General features: G+C 34.2%; 2 protein-coding genes across 7 annotated transcripts in view; one reads left to right on the forward strand and one right to left on the reverse strand.

Annotated features, from left to right (window-relative positions):
• Positions 1-21130, forward strand: part of LOC140787755 (protein PHYLLO, chloroplastic) — a 35540-nt gene extending 14410 nt beyond the window's left edge. Inside the window, exons 5-28 of one of the 6 annotated variants that reach the window (XR_012108887.1) lie at positions 1178-1294; positions 2084-2188; positions 3093-3152; positions 3825-3893; positions 4216-4320; positions 4389-4583; positions 4843-4941; positions 7515-8075; positions 9010-9234; positions 10006-10308; positions 10526-10593; positions 11908-12066; positions 13023-13148; positions 13238-13369; positions 13498-13615; positions 14999-15154; positions 15259-15516; positions 15821-15988; positions 16996-17139; positions 17217-17711; positions 18354-18672; positions 18744-18901; positions 19980-20087; positions 20596-21130. Coding sequence is in view for 2 of the 6 variants with exons in the window: in XM_073136852.1 (XP_072992953.1) it covers positions 1178-1294; positions 2084-2188; positions 3093-3152; positions 3825-3893; positions 4216-4320; positions 4389-4583; positions 4843-4941; positions 7515-8075; positions 9010-9234; positions 10006-10308; positions 10526-10593; positions 11908-12066; positions 13023-13148; positions 13238-13369; positions 13498-13615; positions 14999-15154; positions 15259-15516; positions 15821-15988; positions 16996-17139; positions 17217-17711; positions 18373-18672; positions 18744-18901; positions 19980-20087; positions 20596-20848 (4482 nt within the window). In the remaining 4 variants the exon portion in view is untranslated. Of the gene's footprint in view, positions 1-1177; positions 1295-2083; positions 2189-3092; positions 3153-3824; positions 3894-4215; positions 4321-4388; positions 4584-4842; positions 4942-7514; positions 8076-9009; positions 9235-10005; positions 10309-10525; positions 10594-11907; positions 12067-13022; positions 13149-13237; positions 13370-13497; positions 13616-14998; positions 15155-15258; positions 15517-15820; positions 15989-16995; positions 17140-17216; positions 17712-18350; positions 18673-18739; positions 18902-19979; positions 20088-20595 lie in introns of all 6 variants that reach the window. The other 5 variants (XR_012108886.1, XR_012108889.1, XR_012108890.1 and 2 more) reach the window with 5 other exon arrangements.
• Positions 21131-22778: 1648 nt separating this feature from the next.
• On the reverse strand, positions 22779-24228 carry LOC140787781 (uncharacterized). The gene is made up of 2 exons (XM_073136885.1): positions 23033-24228; positions 22779-22854 (listed from the first exon to the last, which is right to left on the reverse strand). Exon 1 carries the CDS (start codon positions 24174-24176, stop codon positions 23043-23045), a length of 1134 nt encoding a protein of 377 aa, XP_072992986.1. The 5' UTR covers positions 24177-24228; the 3' UTR covers positions 22779-22854; positions 23033-23042.
• Positions 24229-24913: the final 685 nt, after the last annotated feature.

Below are 24913 nucleotides of genomic sequence, written 5' to 3' on the forward strand. Positions count from 1 at the left end.
ATTTAGGGGAATGAATGGTGTCTCCATCTTTATTAATTATCTCTTGCAACTTCATATCAATGTTAGCATGAGGCCTAATATTGTAGTATCCATTCTATGGGCATTTTTGGCATATGCATATGTATATTTCTTATATATTGACATCTCATATAATAGATTTACAACTTATAGTTTATTACTAATATATGGTTTTCAATGTCGAAAGGGCTTATACTGGAGATCTGTTGATTTTCTGTTCACTAGTCCAACAAATGTTATGTTCCTAAGCTCTGAACCTCAACAATTGGTTGTGGGCACCTTAACATTCAGAAGTGTAGTTTTAAAATGCAGTGTTTGCCTCTGCATATGCATTTGTGTCACCTTTGCCGCACCTAATAGAACGACCCAGCATAGAGCCCAGATGGAACTTATCTAAGCATTAATGTCAAAATACATTCTATTAAGACCTATTAATATACCAAAATATTTTAGTATACCTGACATGAGAACCTATGTAGTATATACTGTTTTATTGACTTATTTCCTTTCTGTTTAATTAATATTGGTTCGCAGATAAGTATCTATAAGGCACACATATAAATTTGCATATGCACCTTGCCTAGCGCACATATTCTAGCAGTTGCTTAACACTGACATTAGTCTCTAGATAAAGAAAAATATGCAGAAACAATTTGTACAACAGACAGCAGTCTAATGTAAACAGAATGGGATGAAATTGCTTTTCTCGAGGAACTTCATCAGAGTATTAAATATAAGGACATTTGTGTATTCTTCAAAGTCTTCAATGGCCCAATGCTCATTTTTAGACATTAAATGTGTTAAAAGGTATGCATATTGTACAAAGTTGTTAGCTTCTATGCCTTTTCACAAGCCAAGCTTTTGTAGTAATTGATGCTTCTTTATAATAGGTCTCATTCTTTCCTTTTCTGTTTATTTTTGGAATTGATTCATAGTTACTTGCTAGATGGCTTTACTTAGTTAGACAGAAAGTGTTGTGTCCTTTCCCCAAATTAGCTATGGCCTCATAGGTTCAAGCCTTGGAGGCTGGAGACAACCTCTCCAACAATGGGAGTAAGGTTGATTGCTTTGGAGCCTTGTGCACTGGGATGCTTTTTTACTGACAGAGATTTCCTATCATAAGTTTTATGCCATCTAAACTGAGATTCAAATGTAACAGCTCGAGCTGAATGAATTTGATGGTTGCTCTTTATTAGCATCAACAATGGTTTGGGATGATTCAATATCTTATACTTTTGAGAGAGCAGTTTATATGGCTGAATCACATATCCACCAGGTAAATGCAGTCGATAATTTTTCTTATACCATTTTGGAAGTTTGATTGATTTTCATTTCCATATTATCTTACCTGCCATCATGTAGATTTTTTACCATACAAAAGTGCCTTTATCAGTTTGTTATGTCTTTGCTGTTATAGTGTGTGAAAATGCAGCTCTTCTGTTTTATTTTCCTTCTTCTAGTTCACAATTATTTACTAATGAATATTCATGTAATAATATCTTTCCTGATTCTGCTTTCACCTATTCTTCGTGCATCCTATTGTCTGCTTGGATTCTTGCAGTTGACAGGGAAAATATGTTTATGGCTGATGCTATCTGTTGTTCTGCTGCAATTGGGTGCCCCTTTTAGTGAAAATACTTCAAATGTATTGGATGCTACTACATGCAACCTTTTCCCCTGAGCTTTCATTTTCTATGACACTCTTGACTCTGGATAACTAGTTCCCTGTAGATGCTGAGGTTTAATCAGCTGTACCATGACCATGCACAGGTGTGAAATATAGCTGCTGTGCCTGTTGTCATGATTTGATCATTTGAGACAACTGATCAAGTCTGGCAAAATTTCTCATGGATGCTATGTAGTAGTTAGTTAGTCTAGCAAAGCTCCCTAGGGATAAATTGTATTCACATGTGAAGTGCAGTAAATTTTTGCATTTTCTAGTTTTCGGACTAGGTTAAGATATTTCCAATCTTATGTATCCGCTATACATTGAAATATAGTTCAATGTTATGATACTAATGTCTCATTAATATAAGCTGTTTTTTTTCTTCTTATGGTATTTTAGCAGATGATAAACTTTGGTGCGTCAGTTAGTGTTTATGATAAAGAATCATGGATCAAGCACGTATGTGGACAACCTTATTCAATAGAGAATAAAGATGCTCAAATGGTAATTATCCATTTCAAAATTCAGTATGTTTGAGTGTGCTTGATTGACACACTCTTTAGTGAATTATTTAATTTCTTTTCTCATTTATGTTTCCAAAAAATTACTTTTACTTAACTTCTTGTAAAATAAGGAGCATTGATGATAATAGCTAGGTTTGATACAGCCTCCAATCCAACTTGTATTTAGTTGCACTTTAACAGAATTGCTAGCAAAGTGGAATAGTGCTTCATACATACCATTGCTCCAGATGACATCCAAACATATTTTCATGAGAAATCTTGAGGGACACACATAACTAAGTAGACATGTTTTTAGTTTCCAGAGACCTTTAAATTCAAGAGGAGAAATGACTGACATCTCACCTTGCTGAGAGAAAATTAGCTTAATTGGAAATGAACTACAATAGCAAGTTCCTAATGAAGAACTAGTATTTTAGCTGGAAGAAATCAACCTCTAAAGGTGCTATGAAATTCCTCAAGAAAATTGGGAAATTTTGCAACTAATATAATGGGCCTTAGAACATGGAAACATTACTAGCATTTTAGCATTAAATAGAACAAAAGGAACAGTTTAGAATTCTACATTAGTTATAAAAAAGAAACAAACTCCACATTAATGACAGAATGATGGAGAAAATCGTTTTAACCAAAAGTATCCTTCAACCTAGTTGATTTCATTAGGTTAGTGAAAAAAAATTTCTGATGTTTTGAGGACATAGGGAGTAAGAACTCATGAATTTTATTGTAATGCCAACTGAGAATATGAAAGAACTAAGATGGAATTAATTTTCAATATACTTTTTACTTAGGAAGCTACCCAATCTATTTATCTTTTGGATGAATTCATCTGTTCTTTGAATTATATCTTGCCTTCTTAATCCTTTTTGTTGGCCTGACATTCCTAGGTATACTTGAATGCTGAAGTTCTTGCTAGAATAGATGCTGAAGCTAAATGTATGCAAAAGGTATCTTCTTTACTCACAAGTTTTCTTGAGCTTCAAATTTTCAACTTAATATGTTTGGAGTTGACTTGTCAATGTTCAATTTCAATATGTTAGAATATAAATAAAAAAGGGTAAATTACAAATTGTCTCCTTATAATTATGCTTAAAATCAAACTATCTTCCTAAACCTTTAGGGGGGTAGTTTGATTTTTGGTGTAACTATAGAGGGGCAATTTATAATCAACCTGTATAAAAACTATTATTCCCAAATAACCTAAATTTTTAGAGTAGCTGGTGAATTCACAAGGTATCAGAGCAAATGGTCATGGGTTCAAATCTCGTCATGCGCATCTTCGTTTAAAAATATAAAACATCTCCATTTAAGTCAAGTTAATTTCTTAAGCCTATTAAAATATCTCAAGCCAAGTAGTAAAAGGGAGTGTTAGAATATAAGTATAAAAACTATTATTTTCTAACAAATTAAGCTATTAAAATAGTTAATGAATTAATACACTATATGTCATTTCAAAGCTCAAAAATGTTATGCTATTTTTAGTTGACATAAGTTCAGTGCAAATCTTATGTTCTCAAGATAGTGCCTGTGCCCCATAAATTGTGGTTTAAGATTTTAAATTGTGTCACCTTTAAGTAAATTGTGACCATGAGATTTATTAAATTGTCGTTTTGTCGCAGGAGGAGCCTCCAACTTTTTACCAGTCATATATTCAGTATTCACCTACATATTCTTTCACTGCTAACATGGTAATTTTGCCTAATTTCATTTTAATATAGCCCTCCTATATATTTTTTTCTTTCATACAAAGTATAAACTGTCTTTAAATCACATGGCATAGGATAAGATCATAAGAGTGTCTTTTCATTGATTTACTATTTAGCAGTCAAGAAATAGCTATATGAGTTGAACAGACATACTGTAGATTGTTGTCATTTATTATGAAATAGGAAACATTGCATAGCCAAAGATTGAGGATGCAATCTGCAGGAATATTTTGAACTATAAATTGAAACATGATTCTTTTTTTTTTCTGCAGAGACTAATTTTATTCTTTGTTTTTTCTGACAGTGTTTTGGTTCCAATTTAACCAATTTATCAGTAAAGGAGACTTCCAATATTAATCTAGCATGGGCATCTCTTATTGTTGAAGAATGTGTTAGACTAGGTTTGACGGTGAGTTTATTCATTCAACAGGAGTCTTGTTAGAGGTTGAATATATTTCTCACCACTTTTCTTTTTAGTATTTCTGTATAGCTCCAGGATCACGATCATCTCCACTTGCAATTTCTGCTTGTGGCCATTCCTTGACAACTTGCATATCATGTTATGATGAACGTTCACTTGGATTTCATGCTGTTGGTTATGCAAGAGGTTCCAATAAACCTGCAGTAGTCATAACATCATCAGGAACTGCTGTATCAAATCTTCTTCCTGCGGTGAGCATCGTGAATATTTATTTTATGTTCTGAAGCATTACATGAGGATATGTATTATGATACCTTTTTTAAATTTATGGTTGTCTAATTGCTTACTTTGTCGGTGTTGTACAATTATTCCAGGGTTATTTTCGTCCTTTTATTTGAATCCTCTTTCTTCTATCTTAGAACTACATTTTCTTTTTTCCAAAATTTGCAAATGGAAAGGAGTTTGTTTTATATAATTCTGTGCAATATTTTCATCAAGGTTATTGTGTAGGTGGTGGAAGCAAGTCAAGATTTTGTACCTCTTGTGCTACTCACAGCTGATCGTCCTCCGGAGCTGCATGATACAGGAGCAAACCAAGCCATTGATCAGGTCTCTAATATTTTAGGCCACTTATTTCTGATTATTGTGATTAAGAAAAGCAAATTATCAGCTTATTCATAGTATACATTATATATAATTCCAAAAGTTTTATCCTAGACTCTTAGTCACTTGCATTTCATTGAGCAGATAATTCAATAACAGTAAACTCTATGATTTTTATCTACAATGTTGTCATCTCACATGGAAATTCTACCTGCATCTATTAGCATAAAAAATTCACACATCCCACTTGTGACTACAGGCTTTACACATCATTCTGGTCATCTCATATTTTGTTGCTACAATTTTTTGAACTAATTTGGTATTCTACTCATTGTAGTTTAGTAATAGCTTATGGATGTGACCAAGGATTTTCATGCTGTATCATAAGGGCATTGTGAATATGTGTTAGGATCAGATTTTAAGTGTCTTTTATCATGCCATTGGCACCATCATCAAATTATATCAGCATCTAATAGCATACGAAAATTGCACATCTTGATTGTATCTACAGACTTTACACATCTTTTGATGAACTAGTACCTGTTTGTCTAGTTTGTTGGTTGTCTCATATTTCTAGCTAGAATTAGTTGAACTAGTTTGGTATCCTACTTATTGTAGTTTAGTAATAGACTAATAGCTTATGCATGTGACCAAAGTTTTCATGCCATAGCATTAAGGGCATCTGAACATGGTTAGGATTAGATTTTCTCTGTCAGCACATGTAGCATGGCTTGTCATGCCTTTGTCACCTTCCCAACTTTACTGGCAAGGCCTAGCATGCCTTGTCCGAGAGATCTTTCTGTCATACATTTCAATGTAAAAATATACAATATGTTGCATGCTTTTTTATTCATATATGCAATTCTGTTGATATATCGGAGAGTGGATAACAAGTAGGCAAGTACCAAGGTATACTCTTCTTATAGTCATTAACTTTATTATTTGTCATTCTATTTTATCAAATACCCCCTGAAGCTTATTTAAGCTTTAAATTTTGTGAAAAAAATTCTGGTAAAAATGGAGTACTCAATTTTGCTAAATTTACCTTGAAGCAACAATGGTTGTGCCACCATCGGCACGGCATGCCTCAGCACGCTCCTACATGCTACTGGCACGCATTTATAATATTTTAATAAAACTTTTAGGATATTTAAAGATATTTGAGGTATTCGAAATGTCAATCTTTAGTTTTTAATTTAAATATATATATATTAAAACCTACATTATAGTATTTTATCTTTAGATTATTTTTATAAATGACCTATCATAACAGTTAAAAATAAATATTATTCAACATATAATATAATTTAATACATTCATTTAAACTAATATTAGTGACTGAACATTTCATAATATGATTGAATACTCTAAAATATAATTGAACATATAATAAAGTTCAACACATAATATTAATTTATAATAGTTCAATAATTAAAACTAATATATAGTTGAATGTAGCATGATGAGAAGGATCAAAGACTTCATTTGTCGGCACAAATATAACAAGAGAATGTTGCACTAAGTACTATTGATAATCTTCAAAACTCATTCACTAATAGTATTATTTGTTGTAAAGTCTCACATAGTCTTTATACAAATATAAATTTTATAATTATTCTATGATATGATATGAATATTGAACATGCACAGCAACTAAAATTGATTTGATAATGATTGATGAAGATAGAACTTTAAAAAAAAAAAAAAAGAGCTCCATATGCCGTGTCGGTCGGCACAGGGCGTGCCAATTGGCACGACCATCCTTGCCTTGAAGAATTTTCAAAGTCACTTGGCCTGCAAGAATCCCAAGCTAATAAGCTGCTGAAAGTTTAAAATCTCCCATATAAGTTCAATTCTAGGAAATCTTGTTCATATCTCCTAGTATTGGTGTCAATGTTGGCACAAAGGCACAAAGTTACATGTCATCCTATGTGGACCAAAGGTGATTCTTGGATGTATACTCCTAATTTAGAAATTTATTTTTTCTTTCTCACATTTTGCTCAAGTAGCTATGATGTGGGGTTTGGCAATTGTAATTGAGCAATATGTTCTCGCCCCTCTACATGGAATGCTGCTTCTTAGGTTTAGCTTTGCAATGCTATCTTACTCCACCTAGTTTGTCTAATTTGTCTAATTTGTTCCAGAACATGTAATGTGATCCTGCATTTTTATAGAGAGGTTTTCTTAAGAGGGATTTTCTGTCTCATTCATTTGCTAGTTCTTCTCAAAGAGTCAAAGTATCCCATGTTCTTTCAGAATAAGTTCCTTAAAGGTGGAAGCATAAAGACAATTGCAATTTGATTTTTGAAAATGTAAAATACTCAAATAATTTGTAAAACTCCAGGAGAATATATTTAATTGTAATATGACAAATTTGAAGTATGTTATTAGTGGTTAGGTTCTGTGAAGATACTAAATATCATTGAAACTTCATTTTCTATTGTTGCTTGCTATTATCTTAAGTCTTAACAATCTTCTGATATCAACTTTATGCTTACTATTACCTCTATGTTGTTGGTTTCTATAATCTTAGAATCTTGTGCCAACATTTACGCTTTTGTGCTTATTGGGTGCTTCAGGTCAATCATTTTGGCAAGTTTGTGAGATTTTTTTTTAGTCTTCCTCCGCCTACTGATCAGATTACCGCAAGAATGGTTCTCACTACTATTGACGCTGCTGTATATAGTGCAACTCAGGCACCACATGGCCCAGTTCATATTAATTGTCCCTTTAGAGAACCATTGGAATGCCATAGAGAATGGACGCTAGAATGTTTAAGAGGATTAGATCTGTGGTTGACATCTATGGAACCCTTTACAAGTTACATGAGAATGCAAAGACTTGACACCTGGAATATAAATGCTGGTCCAATCACTGAGGTTTTTGAAGTAATACAGAGATCAAACCGTGGGCTCCTACTTATTGGTTCTATCCACTGTGAAGATGAAATCTGGGCAGCTATTATTTTAGCTAAACACCTATCCTGGCCAGTTGTTGCTGACATTTTGTCAGGTTTACGGCTGCGTAGAACATTAACTTCATCTAGAGAATTTGATAACATTCTGTTTATAGACCACCTGGATCAAGCTATGCTCTCTGATTCTGTCAAGCGTTGGGCACAGCCAGATGTAGTTGTTCAGGTATGTCTTATCAAATGCCTGTATGTTTTACTATGTTGCTGATGGTATGCTTAGTTTAACGAACAGTTTTTTAAGATGTACAGAGAAACATAGGTATTGTACTATGCAATGTTTAGATTCTTTAGAAGTTTCTCTAGTAGTATGCAATTACTGTACTATTGTACCATTCAACTACTGTGCATGGACTTCATTTTGCGCTACTGTTTTGTTCAGTGTTGCATGTGTCAGATGGGTAGGTGGTTTTGGGAGAAACTCCCTATAGCCCTATACTACTTGCAGTGCAGTAGCTACTGGCTTTATATGCAAATTGAGTATGTTTAGTTAGCACCAGGCGCCCCAGTTTTCAGCAAGCAGTCACGGGTTCAAGCCATGGGAAAAACCTCTCCAGCAATGTATGTTAGTTGTTTAAGTACTGATCTGCCCATTACCAGAGCCTTGTACATTGGGAGACCCTTCTATGTATTTATATATATTTCTTCATTGGGTCATCCTGTTGGATCAGAATAATTAAGAAGGCAAGTCCAAATTATTCTAAAAGGAAAAAGGATTGCAGTCTTGCTATCCAGGATTTTTCTTTGAAATAGTTTATCAAGGTGGAGAATCACGTAAAAAATATGAGGGGCATAGAACTTCTTGTTGAATGTTAGTAGGGAGGAGGAAGGATTATGTCAATGATAGCAATTGTGTGGCCTTTGGTGATTATCTAGCAGCTATATGATATTTAACTTTTCTATTCTGAATTAAATTTATGTGCTCATTTTTGCAGAAATGCATGTGAGACAGCAAATCAAAATAATTGTATACAACTATTGTGAGTCTGAGAGTTAAATTTAATGTTGTTAAATTTTGGATCAGTCAAGTAATTGTTTCCTTCAGTTTATTGATTTAATGTTTTAGCATTCCCTTATAAGCTTATGGCTCACATCAATAACAGATTGGTAGCAGGATTACTAGCAAACGCATTGGTCAGTTTCTGGAGTTTTGTTCACCACCTTCATATATCTTGGTTGACAGGCACCCATGCCGTCATGATCCTTCTCATATTGTTACTCATAGAATACAGAGTACCATATCTGAGTTTGCTGATGCTTTATGTAAAATTCATTTGCCGAAGAAGAGAGGGACATGGGCCAATCTTCTGAAAGAACTAAATTCAGTGGTAAGAACTATCTTGCTTGAAGTAGATATATATTTTTTATTTTATATAATCTAGTTTCTCTCTGTCTCTAACATTCTATAAAATTTTAAAACTCATATGCTTATAGTTCATGTGTTATCACATATGGTGCAATTAATTTTCTTAGCATTTTCAGAGTTTGAGCAGGGTGGGGAATGGGTGTAGGGTTGATTAGTTAAACCATCTGGTTTCTTCCATCCCTTGAAATTAGCTTCTTTTTTAAACCCAAAAAAAAAGGAAAACAATCTTAGCAAATTGTCTCCTCGTGCTGATGGTCTGAAAGCTTCACTAATTTTAAATTCCGTCCTGCTTGTTGGTGTCTCATCGTGATAATTTTTTTTTTCTTGTGTACCGTAACCATTTTCTAATTTAAGATTTACTGTTCACATCTTCCTAGGCATTGTTTTTCCTAGAATTTTTTTTGACCATTGTTAAATTCGCTATTTCAATAGAAATTTTCTCTAAGGTATTTGGAAAAATTAGCTATGAAACTTCTGCAGAAGGTGACAACTGTGCGAAGGATTTCAGAATTGGACGTTGAATGAGTTGTGCCTTTCTTCCATGATGAACTGTTGGCATCAGTCCTCCATACCATTATATTAATATATTAAATCTGATGTATTCAGGGCTAAAAAAGTAATCTACTAAAGTCAATATCAAGATCTTTTCTTGATATCTAGCTTTATTCCTGACTACTTAGGTATCTAAAGCTGAATAAGTTTGCCTTGTCTAAATAATGTCTACTAATTCTAGGTTGGACGGGAGATAGCATTTCAGCTTCAATCTGAGTTGTTACTGACTGAGCCATATGTTGCGCATGTAATTGGAGAGACACTTGACAATGATGCTGCAATTTTTGTTGGGAACAGTATGGTCATTAGGGACTTGGACATGTACGGGAGAGGTTGGCTGAAGTCTGCAAACAATAGAGAACATTTGTTGTCATATAATGATCCATTTTTCCATGGTATACAAGTTGCCGGGAACAGGGGAGCAAGTGGTATTGATGGTCTGCTTAGCACAGCTATTGGATTTGCAGTAGGATGCAACAAACGGGTATGAATCCTTCTTTTAACTTGAAGACAAAAATTTGCATCTCAAGATATTATTAAGTCATCATGCTTTCACCTTCTCAGTTTATTGCCGAACATTAAGTATTCTTTATGAAAGAGTTGCATTCTGTTGTAGTTTGTTTCCTTTGTATCACCCTTCATAGATGAAATCATGAAATACTAACAATACATACTCATGTTTTGATATATGTCATGTTTAGGTCCTATGTATGATTGGTGATGTATCTTTCCTTCATGATACAAATGGATTATCACTTCTCAGTCAAAGGTTTCACATCCAACCTATGCAAAATCTTTTGTTCTTCTTTATTCAGTTGTGCTATTTACAAATAATTATCCTTGTTGTTTTATATTCAGCATATTTTGTGAGATTTTATTGCAGTTACTTTAATGTTCATTGTCATGGATGGATAATCTACATAGTTTCAGGCTTTCAGCTTGTTATCAGTTAGTCATCTTGAGTGTATTTTCATGAAGAACATTTACCCATATTCAAATTTAAGTACATAAGTATCTTCTTGATTCTAGTCAGTTAAATAATGATATAGTTCAAAACAAGTAATAATCAACGAATCAGCTGGTAGGTAAACATAGCAGTGATAGCACTTCCATAGTTGAACAGCATAAAGTTTCTCAGTTATCACCACAAGGACTATGTCAGTCTGCGCAGGTCATGCTGATAAAGTGTGGAGCTGGTTGTTGTAAATACGTGATGTACTAGGTAGGATTTGCCTATATTCCTTGATGTACCAGAAAGGATGTCTTATATTCCTCTAAGAGCTATATTTTTTTCAATTATTTTGCTTTTTCACCATTCTTAAGTTCTTTTTATTGGCAATTGTATTTATGATTATGCCGTCATAATTGTTTAGCCAACTATGACTTTGTTTCTTATTCTATGATAATATAACAAGAACTCTTTTGAGATACTTTCAGTATCTTCTTTTGCGGTACATTCAGTATCTTATTTTGCGATACTTTCAGTATCAGCTGCAGCACATACAATTAACTTCTGCTGATATGAATTTGTTTAAATTATTTGCAACTGATTAAGCTATAAAGTAGTGCGATAAACATAAAAATCTTATTACATTTCTATGCATAATAACTCAGGACATATAGTTCAATAGGGAGATAACTGCAAGTACTTAAGTCTTAAGAAATTGTTTACTGAAAAACCCACTGTTCCATATGGTTTAATGCCTGATAAAGTCTTTGTATGTATATGTCTCTTGTTTGTTGAGGGCCGATTAGATCCTTGAAGAATATTACTTTCCCTGTAATCTACAAAAGAAAAATATTCACTCTAGAACTTCTAGAGCTCTGTAAACCAGAAATATGTCTGCAGATACTCTTCCAATATTTCTTTGCAACACATCATATCTTCTGGTGAATTGTCATTGACTTTGTATATGTACATTCTTCTTATTTAACATCTACCACATAGATAACCTTAACAGTGTTGGAACTTGGAACTTGAAACTTATGATTTGTTAACATTGGCACCACAATTATCCATGTTTCAGTTTATGAACTCACTAATCCATACATTCATCTTAAAGTATTATTTACAATATTGAAGGGCAAGGAGGAAGCCTATAACTGTCATCATAATAAACAATCATGGTGGTGCAATCTTCAGTCTTCTACCGGTTGCAGATGTCATACAATCTGATATCTTGAACAAGTACTTCTATACAGCCCATGATGTCTCTATTTCCAAGCTGTGTGCAGCACACAGGTAAAAATATCTGTTTCATTTGTAGCAGGAACTTGAAGTTATCTTTTCCTTTCGATGTCAAAAGTCGAAACACAGTTCATTTTTTCCCCTTTAGTTCAACTTCATTCTACGGATGTTTGTGCTCTGCCAGGCTCTCAAATTATTCACTGGTATCTGGATAGAACCAGTTGTGCATATAGTCCATCAGATTTCATTTAGCCTCAACATAAACTATTTAGATTGCTATTTTAAATGGAAGATTTGTGGTTAATGATTTAATGGTAGTTTTCACTTTTCACTTCTCGGACTGCTTCGATACAAACACATTATTTCTGTGTTGTTACTTAATTGATATTGAATTATCAAGTCTGTTAAGTTTCAGAAATTTTGGCTTTCTTCTGGTTTTGACTTTTTACTGAGAAAGTTAACAAAATCTTGAAAAAAAATATTTTACATAAGTCAAGAAGACATAAATTTCACAATATTTTAACATGTTAAAGTAATTTTTTTATACTACTTTCATATAAACTATCACTGATTTTTCATGTCGACATCTTAAAGATAAGAAATTAATGTCTTGGTCCATTCAGTGTTGGGTAAACAAGCAATTTTATTAATCATTGTCATCAACTTTTCTTTTAAAATAATATTGAGGAACTTCCCTGTTCATGTTTTTTGGTTCAAAACTATGAAGACAGCTGATTTCCTGCAGCAAACAACAAAAGTTATCAATAATTAGCTTGGACACGAGAAAACATATGAGAGTTTCTGCCTACGTATCAAGTTATGCTTGGAGCTTATTTATTAACATGTAGCAACCAAATTCAGGAGTTATTGGTTGGTTTTGGCTGAAATGGGAAAATTGTATAACAATTAAGAACATGAAGCTTACATGGTTGTGGAAGCTTGAGAAGAACTCTTCCACATGATCCTGGGGCTTCCCTTCCATCTTACTGGTTTTGGACTTAAATTTGCAGCGTGAAACATGTACTAGTTCAGACCAAAGAGGAACTACAAGTTGCTTTAGTCAAATCACAACAGGAGCAGAGTGACTCTGTGATAGAAGTTCAGAGCTGCATTGCAGATAATGCAAATTTCCATAGGTTTTGTCTCCCAGATTTATATGTTTATTTCCTCCAAATTCTTGTTTCCATCCTACAAGTATTGACTTGTTTGTTACTTTCTTTAACAGCGGTTTAAATATTTCCAGTCGTCAAGCAGCAAATCAAGCATTAGGCTTTCTTTTGGGAGTTTCACATTCTAAACATGCAGATAATGGCTTATCTTTAGGCAGGATCATGGAAATGGACTATATGTTATATAGGTTAAGTAACTTTCTTACATATAATCAATCATGTCATTCTTATTTTGTCTCGATGGTCAGTATAGCGTATGTATATTTTCAGTGTTTAATGATGGTTCAAAGGTTCTTTCAATTCTGTTATCTTACAGGATCCAGCTTTCTGTACCACCTACTTCACGTCCAGCTAGTGATGTTTCAAATGAGCTATTTCGTGAAGGATTTATCTTGATTGTATCTTTGGATGACAATAGCATAGGATTTGGTGAGGTCTGTTCTCCTTCATGAGTTATCACTGTATGATAAAAAATTAGGCTGCAGTTACTATCTTAAGATAAGCATCCATCCAGTAACTAATTACTATATCTCCAAAATTCTTGAAAAGTTGTGTTATTCTTTAAATTTTAGAAAGAGATTAATTTAATAGTATGTACTCCAAATTTCTATATGCATCCTCTCTATGTACCATCACAGGGACTTGCCGTAGACCTAAAGGGAACTGCTGTTACATGTTGGCATGTACTTTAGTGATGGATTTTCTTGAAGATCTGTGATCTCTCTCAACACTAGTTGAACTGTTGAAGCTTGTCTTTTTGAACCATGCAGTCATGTCAATTGTTCAATCATCTTTCACAAAAAGCATCATCCAAGGAATTTGCAAAAAAAAAAATCCTTCAAATGTTTAGATTGCAAAAATTCGTCCTCTTTTTCTAAAAATCAACCATTTGATTGTTTGCCAGATATAAGAATTCATATGTAGGTAAAATTAAAAGTATGTATAAGCCTTAATTGCATGTTCATTTGATGTAAGAATTGTTGTGCTAATGAGATGTGCCATATTGATTCCTTGCTAGCACGCCTACTGACACGCATATATTTTTAGGGTTTGAATATATGTATTAAAAGTTATATTAGAGTCTTTAATTCCTAGTCAATGTTATAAATAACTTGTTTTATTAAAGACATAGCAATAGTCAAGGAAAAATATGATTTAGCACAGAAATGATCTATTTTATCATATAATTTCTAATTATATTGAATTTTTAGCCAAAGATTATAAAGTTCAAATCAACTAATGTGGAGTTAATCTAATATGTTCTTACACCAATTTTGACCCAATTTGGATGCATTTGACATATTAATTTTAAATATTTTTAAAATTTAGTGCAAACTTTGGGAGAAATCAATTCCTCTTTGATTCCTTTCTTCTAAAGACTATTTCTCATAGATCTATCACTAAAATGCTAAATCTATATAGAAAGACTCTTACAAATGATAGATCTAATATTTAAGTAAAGAATCCCAAATTAGTTTCGAAAGTGTAAAACAAAAGAAATATTTAAGAGAATGAAAAAAAGAAAAAAAAATTATATATATAATCTTTTGATAAGATTGGAAAAAAAATCTTAAATCCCTCATAGCTTTCATCTAGTTCTCCTCTTTATTCTTCTCTAAATTCAACTTTTAATTTGGAAAAATGAATACCAAATATACCCATTTGATTAGTCTTAACTAAAACCAGCACACTCTGTGCCAGGTGTCTGATATCTCACTGAAACAGTATCCGTTATTTGATGTTTAGTGGTTAATTGGTGATTACTTATTATTGGCATACTAGTTTTGAATTACTGGTTTATGTTAACTTTTAAACAGGTTGCACCAATTGAAATTCATGAGGAAAATCTGTTAGATGTTGAAGAGCAACTAAATTTTCTGCACCACAGGATGAAAGGATGTGATATAGGTTGTCTTCTTCCTCTCCTGAAAGGATCCTTCTCTTCCTGGATATGGAGAAGCCTTGGAATTCCTGTGAGAATATTTTTGATACCTTTCTTAACCTATTATTTGAAACTTCACGTGTTTTTTTTTTTTTTTTAATCTGTTACAAATTATTGACTTTAATTCATTTTCAGCCTTCTTCTCTATATCCAAGTGTTAGATGTGGTCTGGAGATGGCTATACTTAATGCTCTAGCTGCACGTTGTGGATCTAATTTATCAGATCTTGTGAGTGGATGCATGAGCTCCTATAGAGATACAAAGTCAGTTAAGCCTGGGAATTCAGCAAGTATAGATATTTGTGCCCTTGTAGATTGTAATGGAAATCCAGCAGAGGTAGCTCATGTTGTCTCTCAGCTGGTTGATGAAGGCTTCACCACAATAAAACTGAAGGTATTTAATATAATGGAAGTACTAATTAAACTTGTGAGTCAAATCTTATGAAAGTTATTACAACCAAATGACCAATGAACTAAACTAGCATGAAAAAGTTTATTTTCACTAAATTGAACATTTCTACATTAGTTTGATCATTGATATAGCATAACTTTGTATGGTTTTGTAGTGGGAAATCCAGGCTGTACTTTTTTTGTTACGAAGTTTTAAATTGCCAGTAGTTCAAATTGCAATATGAGCAATCTTTTACATTTTCCATTTCCATGTATTGACTATTTCTTGACTGATTCTTTTTGCAAAGGTTGCACGTCGAGAAAATCCCATTGATGATGCAGCTGTCATCCAAAAAATAAGAGAAGTGGTTGGTTATAAGGTCAACATCCGTGTAGATGCAAATCAGAAGTGGACATATGAAGAGGCAATTCTGTTTGGATCTAAAGTGAAGTGCTTTAATCTACAATACATTGAGGTATAATCTCAACTTATTATAGGTGAAAGTTGGCATTTTTTATGCATATCTTTTATAATACCAGTGAGAGGTCTCAACAAACATGCTAACCTAGTCCAGAGAATATGTCATACAGTTGCGTATAGCCGTATAAGCATATTGTATAAGCATGTAACAGTTAGCAACTAGATTATCTGAAGAGTTTTTCCTCAGTTTTGTTTCCATATACCTTGTGGGGCTCTTTGCATAAAAAACTCTTAAATTTTTTGTTAATAGTAAGATTGGACTTTTGAAACTGAGTATTTATTTTTATACTAGATGCGTATCTAATGCATATAATTTTTGTTATATTGAAAATTGAAGAGCCTTTTGTGCAAATGCCCCCACCATATGGTACTCCATGTAAATGCTGATGAGCAACAAGGTGGTCACACTCTATACTTAATTTTTCAACTAGGATGGGCCAACTTAAACCTGGCGTAGGCTCAATGCAGAATGTGTGATTACTCTAGGGGACAGAACTAGCTGTTGAATACTTTAATATACTCACACAAAGTTGAATGTGCTAACAGACTACAGAAGCATATTGTGTGCAGACAGTGATACCTATTAGTAGGGGGGAGCATCTTTATTTTTGTTGCAGACGTTAAACTTATCGTCTTGTTGCTTTGGTAGTTCGCCAGCCAAATGGTGAAAGCATCACCTATAATTAGGGTATAATTTCTCTCTCTATATGTTGCTCAGGCACTGGAAGGTATCATATTTGTTACTTACAGTGTAATTTTATTTTCTCCATATGCGTGTATAGCTAGCCATATTTGATTAATACATGTGGGAGTAATTTAGTTTGGCAGCATAATCATCTCAAGATAGAATACCTCATTCTGGTAAATTAGGAATGTTCTTTTTGATAGTTCTGTTGATCTTCAGAAGGACAAAAGAATTGTGTTTTCTTGGTTAGACATATTTTTCTAACTTCTCTCTTTTTTATCTTCTTGAGGGTCTTTATTTTGTTTTAAATGTTACAGGAACCTGTAGACCATCATGATGATATTATTAAGTTCTGCGAAGACTCTGGCTTACCTGTAGCTCTAGACGAGACTATTGACAATCTTAAAGGAGATGTCCTACATCAGCTCCAAAATTTTGTGCATCCAGGAATTGTTGCTTTAGTAAGTAATCATCGGTATAACCATTAGGAATTTAGACTTGTATTATTTTAGTCAGCATGACCTGGTTTAATGTTCAGGTTATCAAACCAAGTGTTGTTGGGGGGTTTGAAAATACAGCACTCATAGCAGAATGGGCTCAGTTACATGACAAGGTTGCTGTTGTCAGCAGTGCATTTGAAAGTAGTCTAAGTTTGTTAGCATATGTACAGTTTGCACACTATCTTGAGATACAGCATGCTGCAGTCTGTCAAATGAAAAAGAGGGTTCCAACTGGAGTTATGGCTCATGGACTTGGAACATATCGATGGTTAAAAGAAGATGTAACAGATAAAGGTATAAATACTTGTATACATCCAAATGGTGGTAGAATGGAAGCTTCAGTTGAAGATGCACACAATTTAACTCAATATTTCCAAATCAATAATGAGAGAATTCAGAGGACTTGCACTGAAGAACAACTTAGGTCCTGCTATATACAAGTTGATGGCAATGATCTTTCTTGTCTATTCAAATTGCAAGAGGCTGGTTCCAGTACGAATGTGAGCATTATTTACCCTAACAAAACTCATCAGGTGTAGTATGTATTTTGCAATGGTTGATTGAACATCAGAACTAAAACTTTTATCAGTTCAGTTCATTTTCTAGACAAATTTAATCTTTTTGTACTTTCCATGCTTATAATTAAAGTGTTATTTTAATTTGTGTTAACTACGTCTTGCCAATTGTAGTCACCTGGCAGTTACTCTTTATTTCTATTTCCAGCCCTCACAATCTAAAATGCCTAGAACCTTCTTTCAGAATGTGTTATCAAGCATATGTTTACAAATTTTCTCATTGAAACCAACGCATGTGTCATGTTTCAACATTTTCTCATTGAAAATAGATCTATTTTAGAAAACAAAGATTAGAAAGACTTTCAGAATTTTTTTAGGACAATAAAATTTAGAATGTCACTTGACTAAAATGATCATGTGTAAGTGGGAAAACAAGATAGGATCAGGAGATCGTTTATCTTTTCTATTTAGTCAACTCCTAATTCATTTTCTTTACTGTTCAGTTTTCTTTTTCTTTCAGTCAGTATTCTTCATGCAGGTCGAAATTTAAAATTTTGCCTTGAGTAGATTATTAGATGACTAAGATATATTTGAGTTACAAGAATACTAATCTGTTGCATAATGAGATTAATCTTCTTGACATATATTTTCTAATAGCAGCATGATTGGATTGATGTAGAGAAAGGTAGTTATCTTTCTTCATGGGTTTCTGGGTGCAAGTCAAGATTGGATCCCCATTATGAAGGCTTTGTCGCCTTATGCAAGAACTATTTCTGTTGATCTCCCGGGCCATGGAGAATCCTTAATGCAGTGGCATATTGATGGGATATCCAAAGAAGAATTCAAAATATCAATTGAATTTGTTGCGGGTGTATTGATAAAATTGATAAGTGATATAACTGATGGAGGGGTTATTCTTGTTGGATATTCAATGGGTGCAAGGATTGCATTGCACATGGCATTGAAATACACTGAAAAGGTATATTGTCATGTATTCTTAAGTTTCCTTTATTTTTTTCTCTTACTGAGAACTAAGGTAGTTGTAGCCAGGTCAATGGAGCTGTTATAATATCTGGAAGTCCCGGATTAAAAGATGAAGCAAGGAGAAGAATTCGAAATGCACAAGATAAATCAAGGGCTTGCTTCCTATTGTCATATGGATTCCACTGTTTTCTCGACTCATGGTATTCAGGAAACATATGGAGAAGGTGATAGTCGAATATAGCTCATCATTTACTTTTGTTAACAACCTAAATGATACCTTAGTTTACCTATATAACGCATGTATTTGGCTTATAAAATTATGATTAGTATTGTCCTTTGGTAGAAATAAATTTGAGGTCACAATATTACAGCCTTCAAATTATGCATGAACAAGAGCTACACTATTCAAGATTAAGATGCCTGATAAAGTCCTAGTTGTAATAATTCATCAAAGAAATTAACGATGGATTAGCATGTTCAGATTCAAATTAAAACTGTGGTCTAAACACGAATATGTGCCAAGTCCCAACATTGAACCACAGATGGCTAATGCGATTATACATTTAAATTTCTGATGGGGCATTTTCTGTAGCAGTCATAATATAGTAATGTTATGTTATTTTCTACTAGACTGGATATATTGCTGTGGAGTTCTATTCATTTTGTGACTTTTGTCCAATAGAGATGTATTCTTAATTTGGTTGTGATTTGAGAGATTGGCACAGAGGATCCAGATAAGACACAATTTGATTTTCTATTGCCAGCTAATGACTCCAAACAATACTTCTGTGTTATCTTATAATCAGGAGACGGTTAGTGAAATATGAAGTCTTCTTTTTAGAATAAGTCTTCTTAGTTTAGTGTAGTAATTAAATAATAACTTAATTTTTTTCTGATATTCTAATATATTATTCTCTTTTCTTTTATTTCATACGAGTTTTAAAAATTAATTTAATAATAATATATAATTACTATTTTTCTCCTAAGTTAGACAATACTCAATATTACCACTTCTATTTTACATCATTTTTATTATTTAGTTTAAAATCTCACTAATTCTCAATATAAATTTACTATTCTTCATTACTTTAATATTAATTTTATACCACATCAAATGTAATTATTATTTCTTATTCAAATAAACATTAGAATTATACTGATATTAACTCTCTTTTTCTGTTATTAAAAATAAAACTACTTTTAGAATTAGTTCTATTTTCCAAGTGAATGGGGCTTAGTCTTTTCCATCTACATACTATATATCTGATCAATTATTGTTGACTAACCAATTTGTTTATACAGTATAAGAGAACATCCACATTTTGAAAGTATAAGGAGCAACCGTGCAAAGCATAATGACGTCAAAACTCTTGCCAAGGTTCTTTGTGACTCGAGCATTGGACAGCAAAGGTAAAGTACTTTTTTCTGCACTCTTTCCATTTCACATTACATAATATTTTACCTGATGGAAGGAGGAAGAAATTAAGTACGCATATCTGAATCTGGACACATTTTATGTTGTGCTTGTATCTTGGGTAATATCAAAAGACCAATCATGACATGATTCACTACCTCAAACTTTGATGGATCCTGGTTTTTAATGCCCAGCAAGGAGTGGTGGCTCGATTATTTTCTTCTCCTTTTCTGTTTTTTTATTTTATTTTATTTTATTTTATTTTATAGAAAGCTCAATGAATATTGGATTTACCAAAAGAGCATTTATTCTTACGTTCATATATAAAGTCAGTTTTCATGAATTCAACTGTAATGGGTTAGCGAAAATATAGACCATTTCTCGTATTGGTAGTTTCAATTAATTCAATCAGCATGGACAGCTTTGTAGCGACAACATAGACAATTTATTCCAGATTTACTGACTGGCATGGAAAAACTAAACTGAATATTGTACTTATGCTAGGTCCCTGTGGGAGGACTTAAAACACTCGGAGAAACCTCTTCTCTTCATTGTGGGGGAACAGGATATAAAGTTTAGGGAGATTGCTCAGCAGATGTGCAGGGAAATCAAGGGCAAATCAGAAGGCGAAGGTTACAACCAAAGAGAGAAATTCTGTGAAAAAATTATAGTTCCAGATTGTGGCCATGCTGTGCATTTGGAGAATCCTCTCGCAGTGATCAATGCAGTGAGGAAATTCTTAACAAAGTTGGACTAGAGATGACATATTTATGCTTCTGTATACCACTAATCGCTAATCAGAATCCGCAGCAATGGGCACAGCTTTCATTGAATTGTCCTCACTGATTCTACTCTCAAGTTGATGATCCTTTAGCCAAATGACAGCACGGGGATTGACGTTCCTTGCTACTTGGTCGAACATTTTAACATTGGTTGCAAAATATTTTTTCTCCATTCAAGAGATGCCTATATGGATACGAAAAAAAAAATTTCCATGGCAGAATTAAACTATATGAATAGTGATTTTATATGCTACTTTCATTTGCATTTGTTCAGTCGTAACTCATCATTGCTAAAAAAAAAAGGTTGGTCAACATGATCAGACCACTGTGGTACTATTTTGAACTCAGAAAATACAAAGGGAGTTGTAGGATTAATGAATGTTTAATGACAAGAATATGACCAAAAGAATAATATGGGGAAAAAAGGTAAAACTGGATCAATAAATTCAGTTATAAAAAATATATATTAATCTCGAAACGAACATTTAGGTAAACACAAACAGATAAAAACAAAGGATCAGGTAAGCTAAAGTTGAGATTTGAGAATTAAACTTGTTTTACCTCTTGTCACGAGATAGGTGTTAATTCAAGCAAATCATCATATTTATGGACCAAGTTTTAGATGGCTTAGACAAAATATACTAAACTCAGTGAAGGCCATGTTTTCACTGCCTTATGGCATTTATAAGTACTTTGCAAACATATCAACATACTGAACTAAGAGGACAATATACAGTAACACCAATAAAAGTTCTAGTACCATAAGAAAAAGAGCTTTTGCCTTCTCCTTGCAAGTCAAAAGTCACGGGAAGATTGATAGGAATCGATATAACATACAGAAGAGAACAAGATGCATTCAGCTGTGTTAGTGAAAAAAACATTAAGGCATCATTTGATGTAAAACAGCGAGGTACATGGTATGAGGTGGCATAAGTGAGTACTGCAAATAATTCAATCACCGGAAAGGTCGGGATATGCCAGTGAACCCCTATCATTTAATAAAGACATCAGCACTCTTTTATCACACTCTAAACTACCAAGATGGTAAAAGGTATAAAACTTCAATTGCCTCCAGAACAAGGTGGCACGGCAGGCACAAAACCATGCCGACATTTTAAACAGCCTTTCTGTTGTACCGTGCCAGCAAGGCATGTATGTCGAGCAGCATGGTACTGGCACTTAATATCCATGGATTTAACCAATTTTATCAGGGCAGTTATCAACTGACGAAGAGAAGATCAACCCACAGGACTCTTGAAGACATATGCAACACAATTAAATTGAGCAACAAATGATATTTGACAACAGTAATATGAAAGATGCAATCAGTGGAGGAAGTTGTTGTATAGCATGACAATCACAACTAACCTAGAATGATATAATACGAGTTTACAACCACTTTCATAGGTAGTGAAAGATTGTGTTTCATTAGGAGAATCCCCAACAATGTCATGGAGGATAAAAGACATGATCTATATCAAAATAGATAAACACTGTGAATGTAGCACAAACTGAAATATAAACATTCCTGTGGCACAACTCAAAGTAGTGGAACTAACAACATAGCTAATGAATTAATCACTGGTCCTATTCTCCAAAGAGATATAGAGTCTAAATACGGAACCATAATTTGGCAAGCAGCTACTTCAAAGAATGTAAAAAAAAAAAAATATATATATATATATATATATATATTATCAACTAACATCAAACAATCTCTCAAATAACTTCTTATTAGCTGATTAGAAATTTTTTTTAAAAAAACACACAACCGATAAACATATATGAAAACTTTCAGGTTCCCCAAAGAAATTAGAAAAAGAAAAAGGAAAAAAGAAGAAGGAAACTTACACATTAGTGCGACATCCTTACTGACCAAATGTATTATTTGATGAAACACAAACGTAACAACCTGGCAGAAGCTATCTTATTTGACACTGATATACAATAACATCTCAGTTGACCAATTCCAATGGAAAGTCTATTACAAAAAAAAAAAAAAAATTAAATTTGCACTTTCCTAAAGAAAAGTAAGAAAGAAAGGGAGTATGCAATAAATTGTGTAACCTCCAAACAAGAACAAAGGTAAAATCATATTGACCACCATATACTGCTTCGCATACTAATCCTACTATTCAGGTAAGATTTAATAGGTATACCTGACTGAGATTAATCCTGGGCCACAACACTGCTGCCCCTCCTGGCCTTCCACTTCTCATACTCAGGATCATCCGTCGGCAATTCGTACCGACACAGGGGACACGTATTCCGTATAGCCAACCATGGCAAAATGCAGTCTTCATGATAATAATGCGAGCATGGAAGCCGCTTAACCCTTTCCTCAACCAAAATCCCATCTCTACAAACTGTACATTCGACATCATCATTTGCAATGTCCTCTTTCGTCAGCACAACCGAGGGGAGGCTCTCGACCACCGACTTAGCTGCCGGAGGGCTACCTTTGAGAGAGCTCTCATGGTCTGCAAACTGCCCGAATAAGACCTCGTATGCCTCGATATCAGAAGTATAGACAAATCCCTCATGGTCATCGACGAAGTATCCTTCGACATCGTCGGGATCCATTGGACTCCTTCCCAAGCTATTAACGGCCAAGAGAACCTCCCATTGTAGATTTCTGACCGCTTCTTCTTCTTGCTCGGCTACATCATGATCAAAATCTCTACCATCGTCTCCATTGCCAACGATTGTGATGCTTACGACATCCCTGTCATCGAGCCGGCCATCGACCTCCTCCCACTCGAAATCCTCGTTCGGATCTCTTCTCTGACCACGGACATCGATGCTTTCCATATCAGCTCCGATGGCGACGATCTGCTCATCGGAATCCGAATCCGAATCGAACCCCGTGATCCGCAAACCGTCGGAACCCACAGGCCGAGCCCGCGAGAACTCGATCGAATCGGATGTAGAGCTCCTCCTCCCAACGAAGAAATCGTCGGCGCCCCAATCAGAAGCCACCGACACCTCCACCTCCCGATCGCGATCCCCACCGTCATCTTCTTCGAGCCCCAGCCCTAACCCTAGGTTGAGACCGAGGTAATCCAATCGGATCTCCTCAGGCGGCGAAACCGGGAAGGATTCCATGCGGATCGGATGAAGGGGGACGCGGCGATCGAATAGGTCGAGGGCGAGGGAGGCGTGGTCGTCCGGGTAATCGGATTCAGGGTCGTAGGAGAAAACGGGAACGAAGGGGCCTAGAATTTCGTGGGGGGCTTCTTCTTCGTCTTCCTCGTCCTCTTCGAAAGGGAGGAAGAGGAGGCCGGAGGAAATCGAATCCGCCATCGATGGAGAAGAAAGGGGAGAGAGATGAGAAGAGAGGGCATATAAAGGAACGGTCGATGAATAGCGACGCTTGGGGGCGAAGGTTATATTTAGGACGGAAGGCACGGGACTTTCACGTGGTGGTGAGCTGACCGGTGGTGAGGGGAAGGCGAGGTTGACGGGCAGGAGAGGACTATGCGTGCCAGATCGGTAATAGTGACGCACGGACGGTATCTGATGTAATTGATGTAATGTAATGCAATGGGAGGAGGGAGAGAGAGAGAGAGTGTGTGTGTGTGTGTGGGGTTGTGAATTGAATAATTATTATAATTTATTTTTATTTTTAATTTGTGCATAAAATTCTTTTTAATAATCAAGTTTAGTTAAGACCTCAATATGTCATAGAATAGAAGTGGATGATGAACTTGTTTTTGATCCTGTCTACAAAGTGAAATTCAATAACCCCTTAATTATAATTGGCTTATCAATTTTAAACTAGATGCTCTTAATTAAATGCCACTATAACAAAAATTATAGTTTAAATTCAGAATTAATATTTAATAAAAGTTTCATTAAATATATTACTGTAATTAAAATCTTCGTATATAATTTGCATTTCACTTAGGTGAATAACTAGAGAGAAAAGAGATGACTACTAGACAATTACGTAAAATAAGTTTTATTTTTATATAAAACTAGGGACCTTGTCAACTTTCTTGCTTGTTCATATACAAATGCTGTAAGCCTCTAGTAGAGGA

This window comes from Typha latifolia, chromosome 1, assembly GCF_019914945.1.
Source record: "Typha latifolia isolate L0001 chromosome 1, TyphaL0001v2, whole genome shotgun sequence".
Taxonomy (NCBI): domain Eukaryota; kingdom Viridiplantae; phylum Streptophyta; class Magnoliopsida; order Poales; family Typhaceae; genus Typha; species Typha latifolia.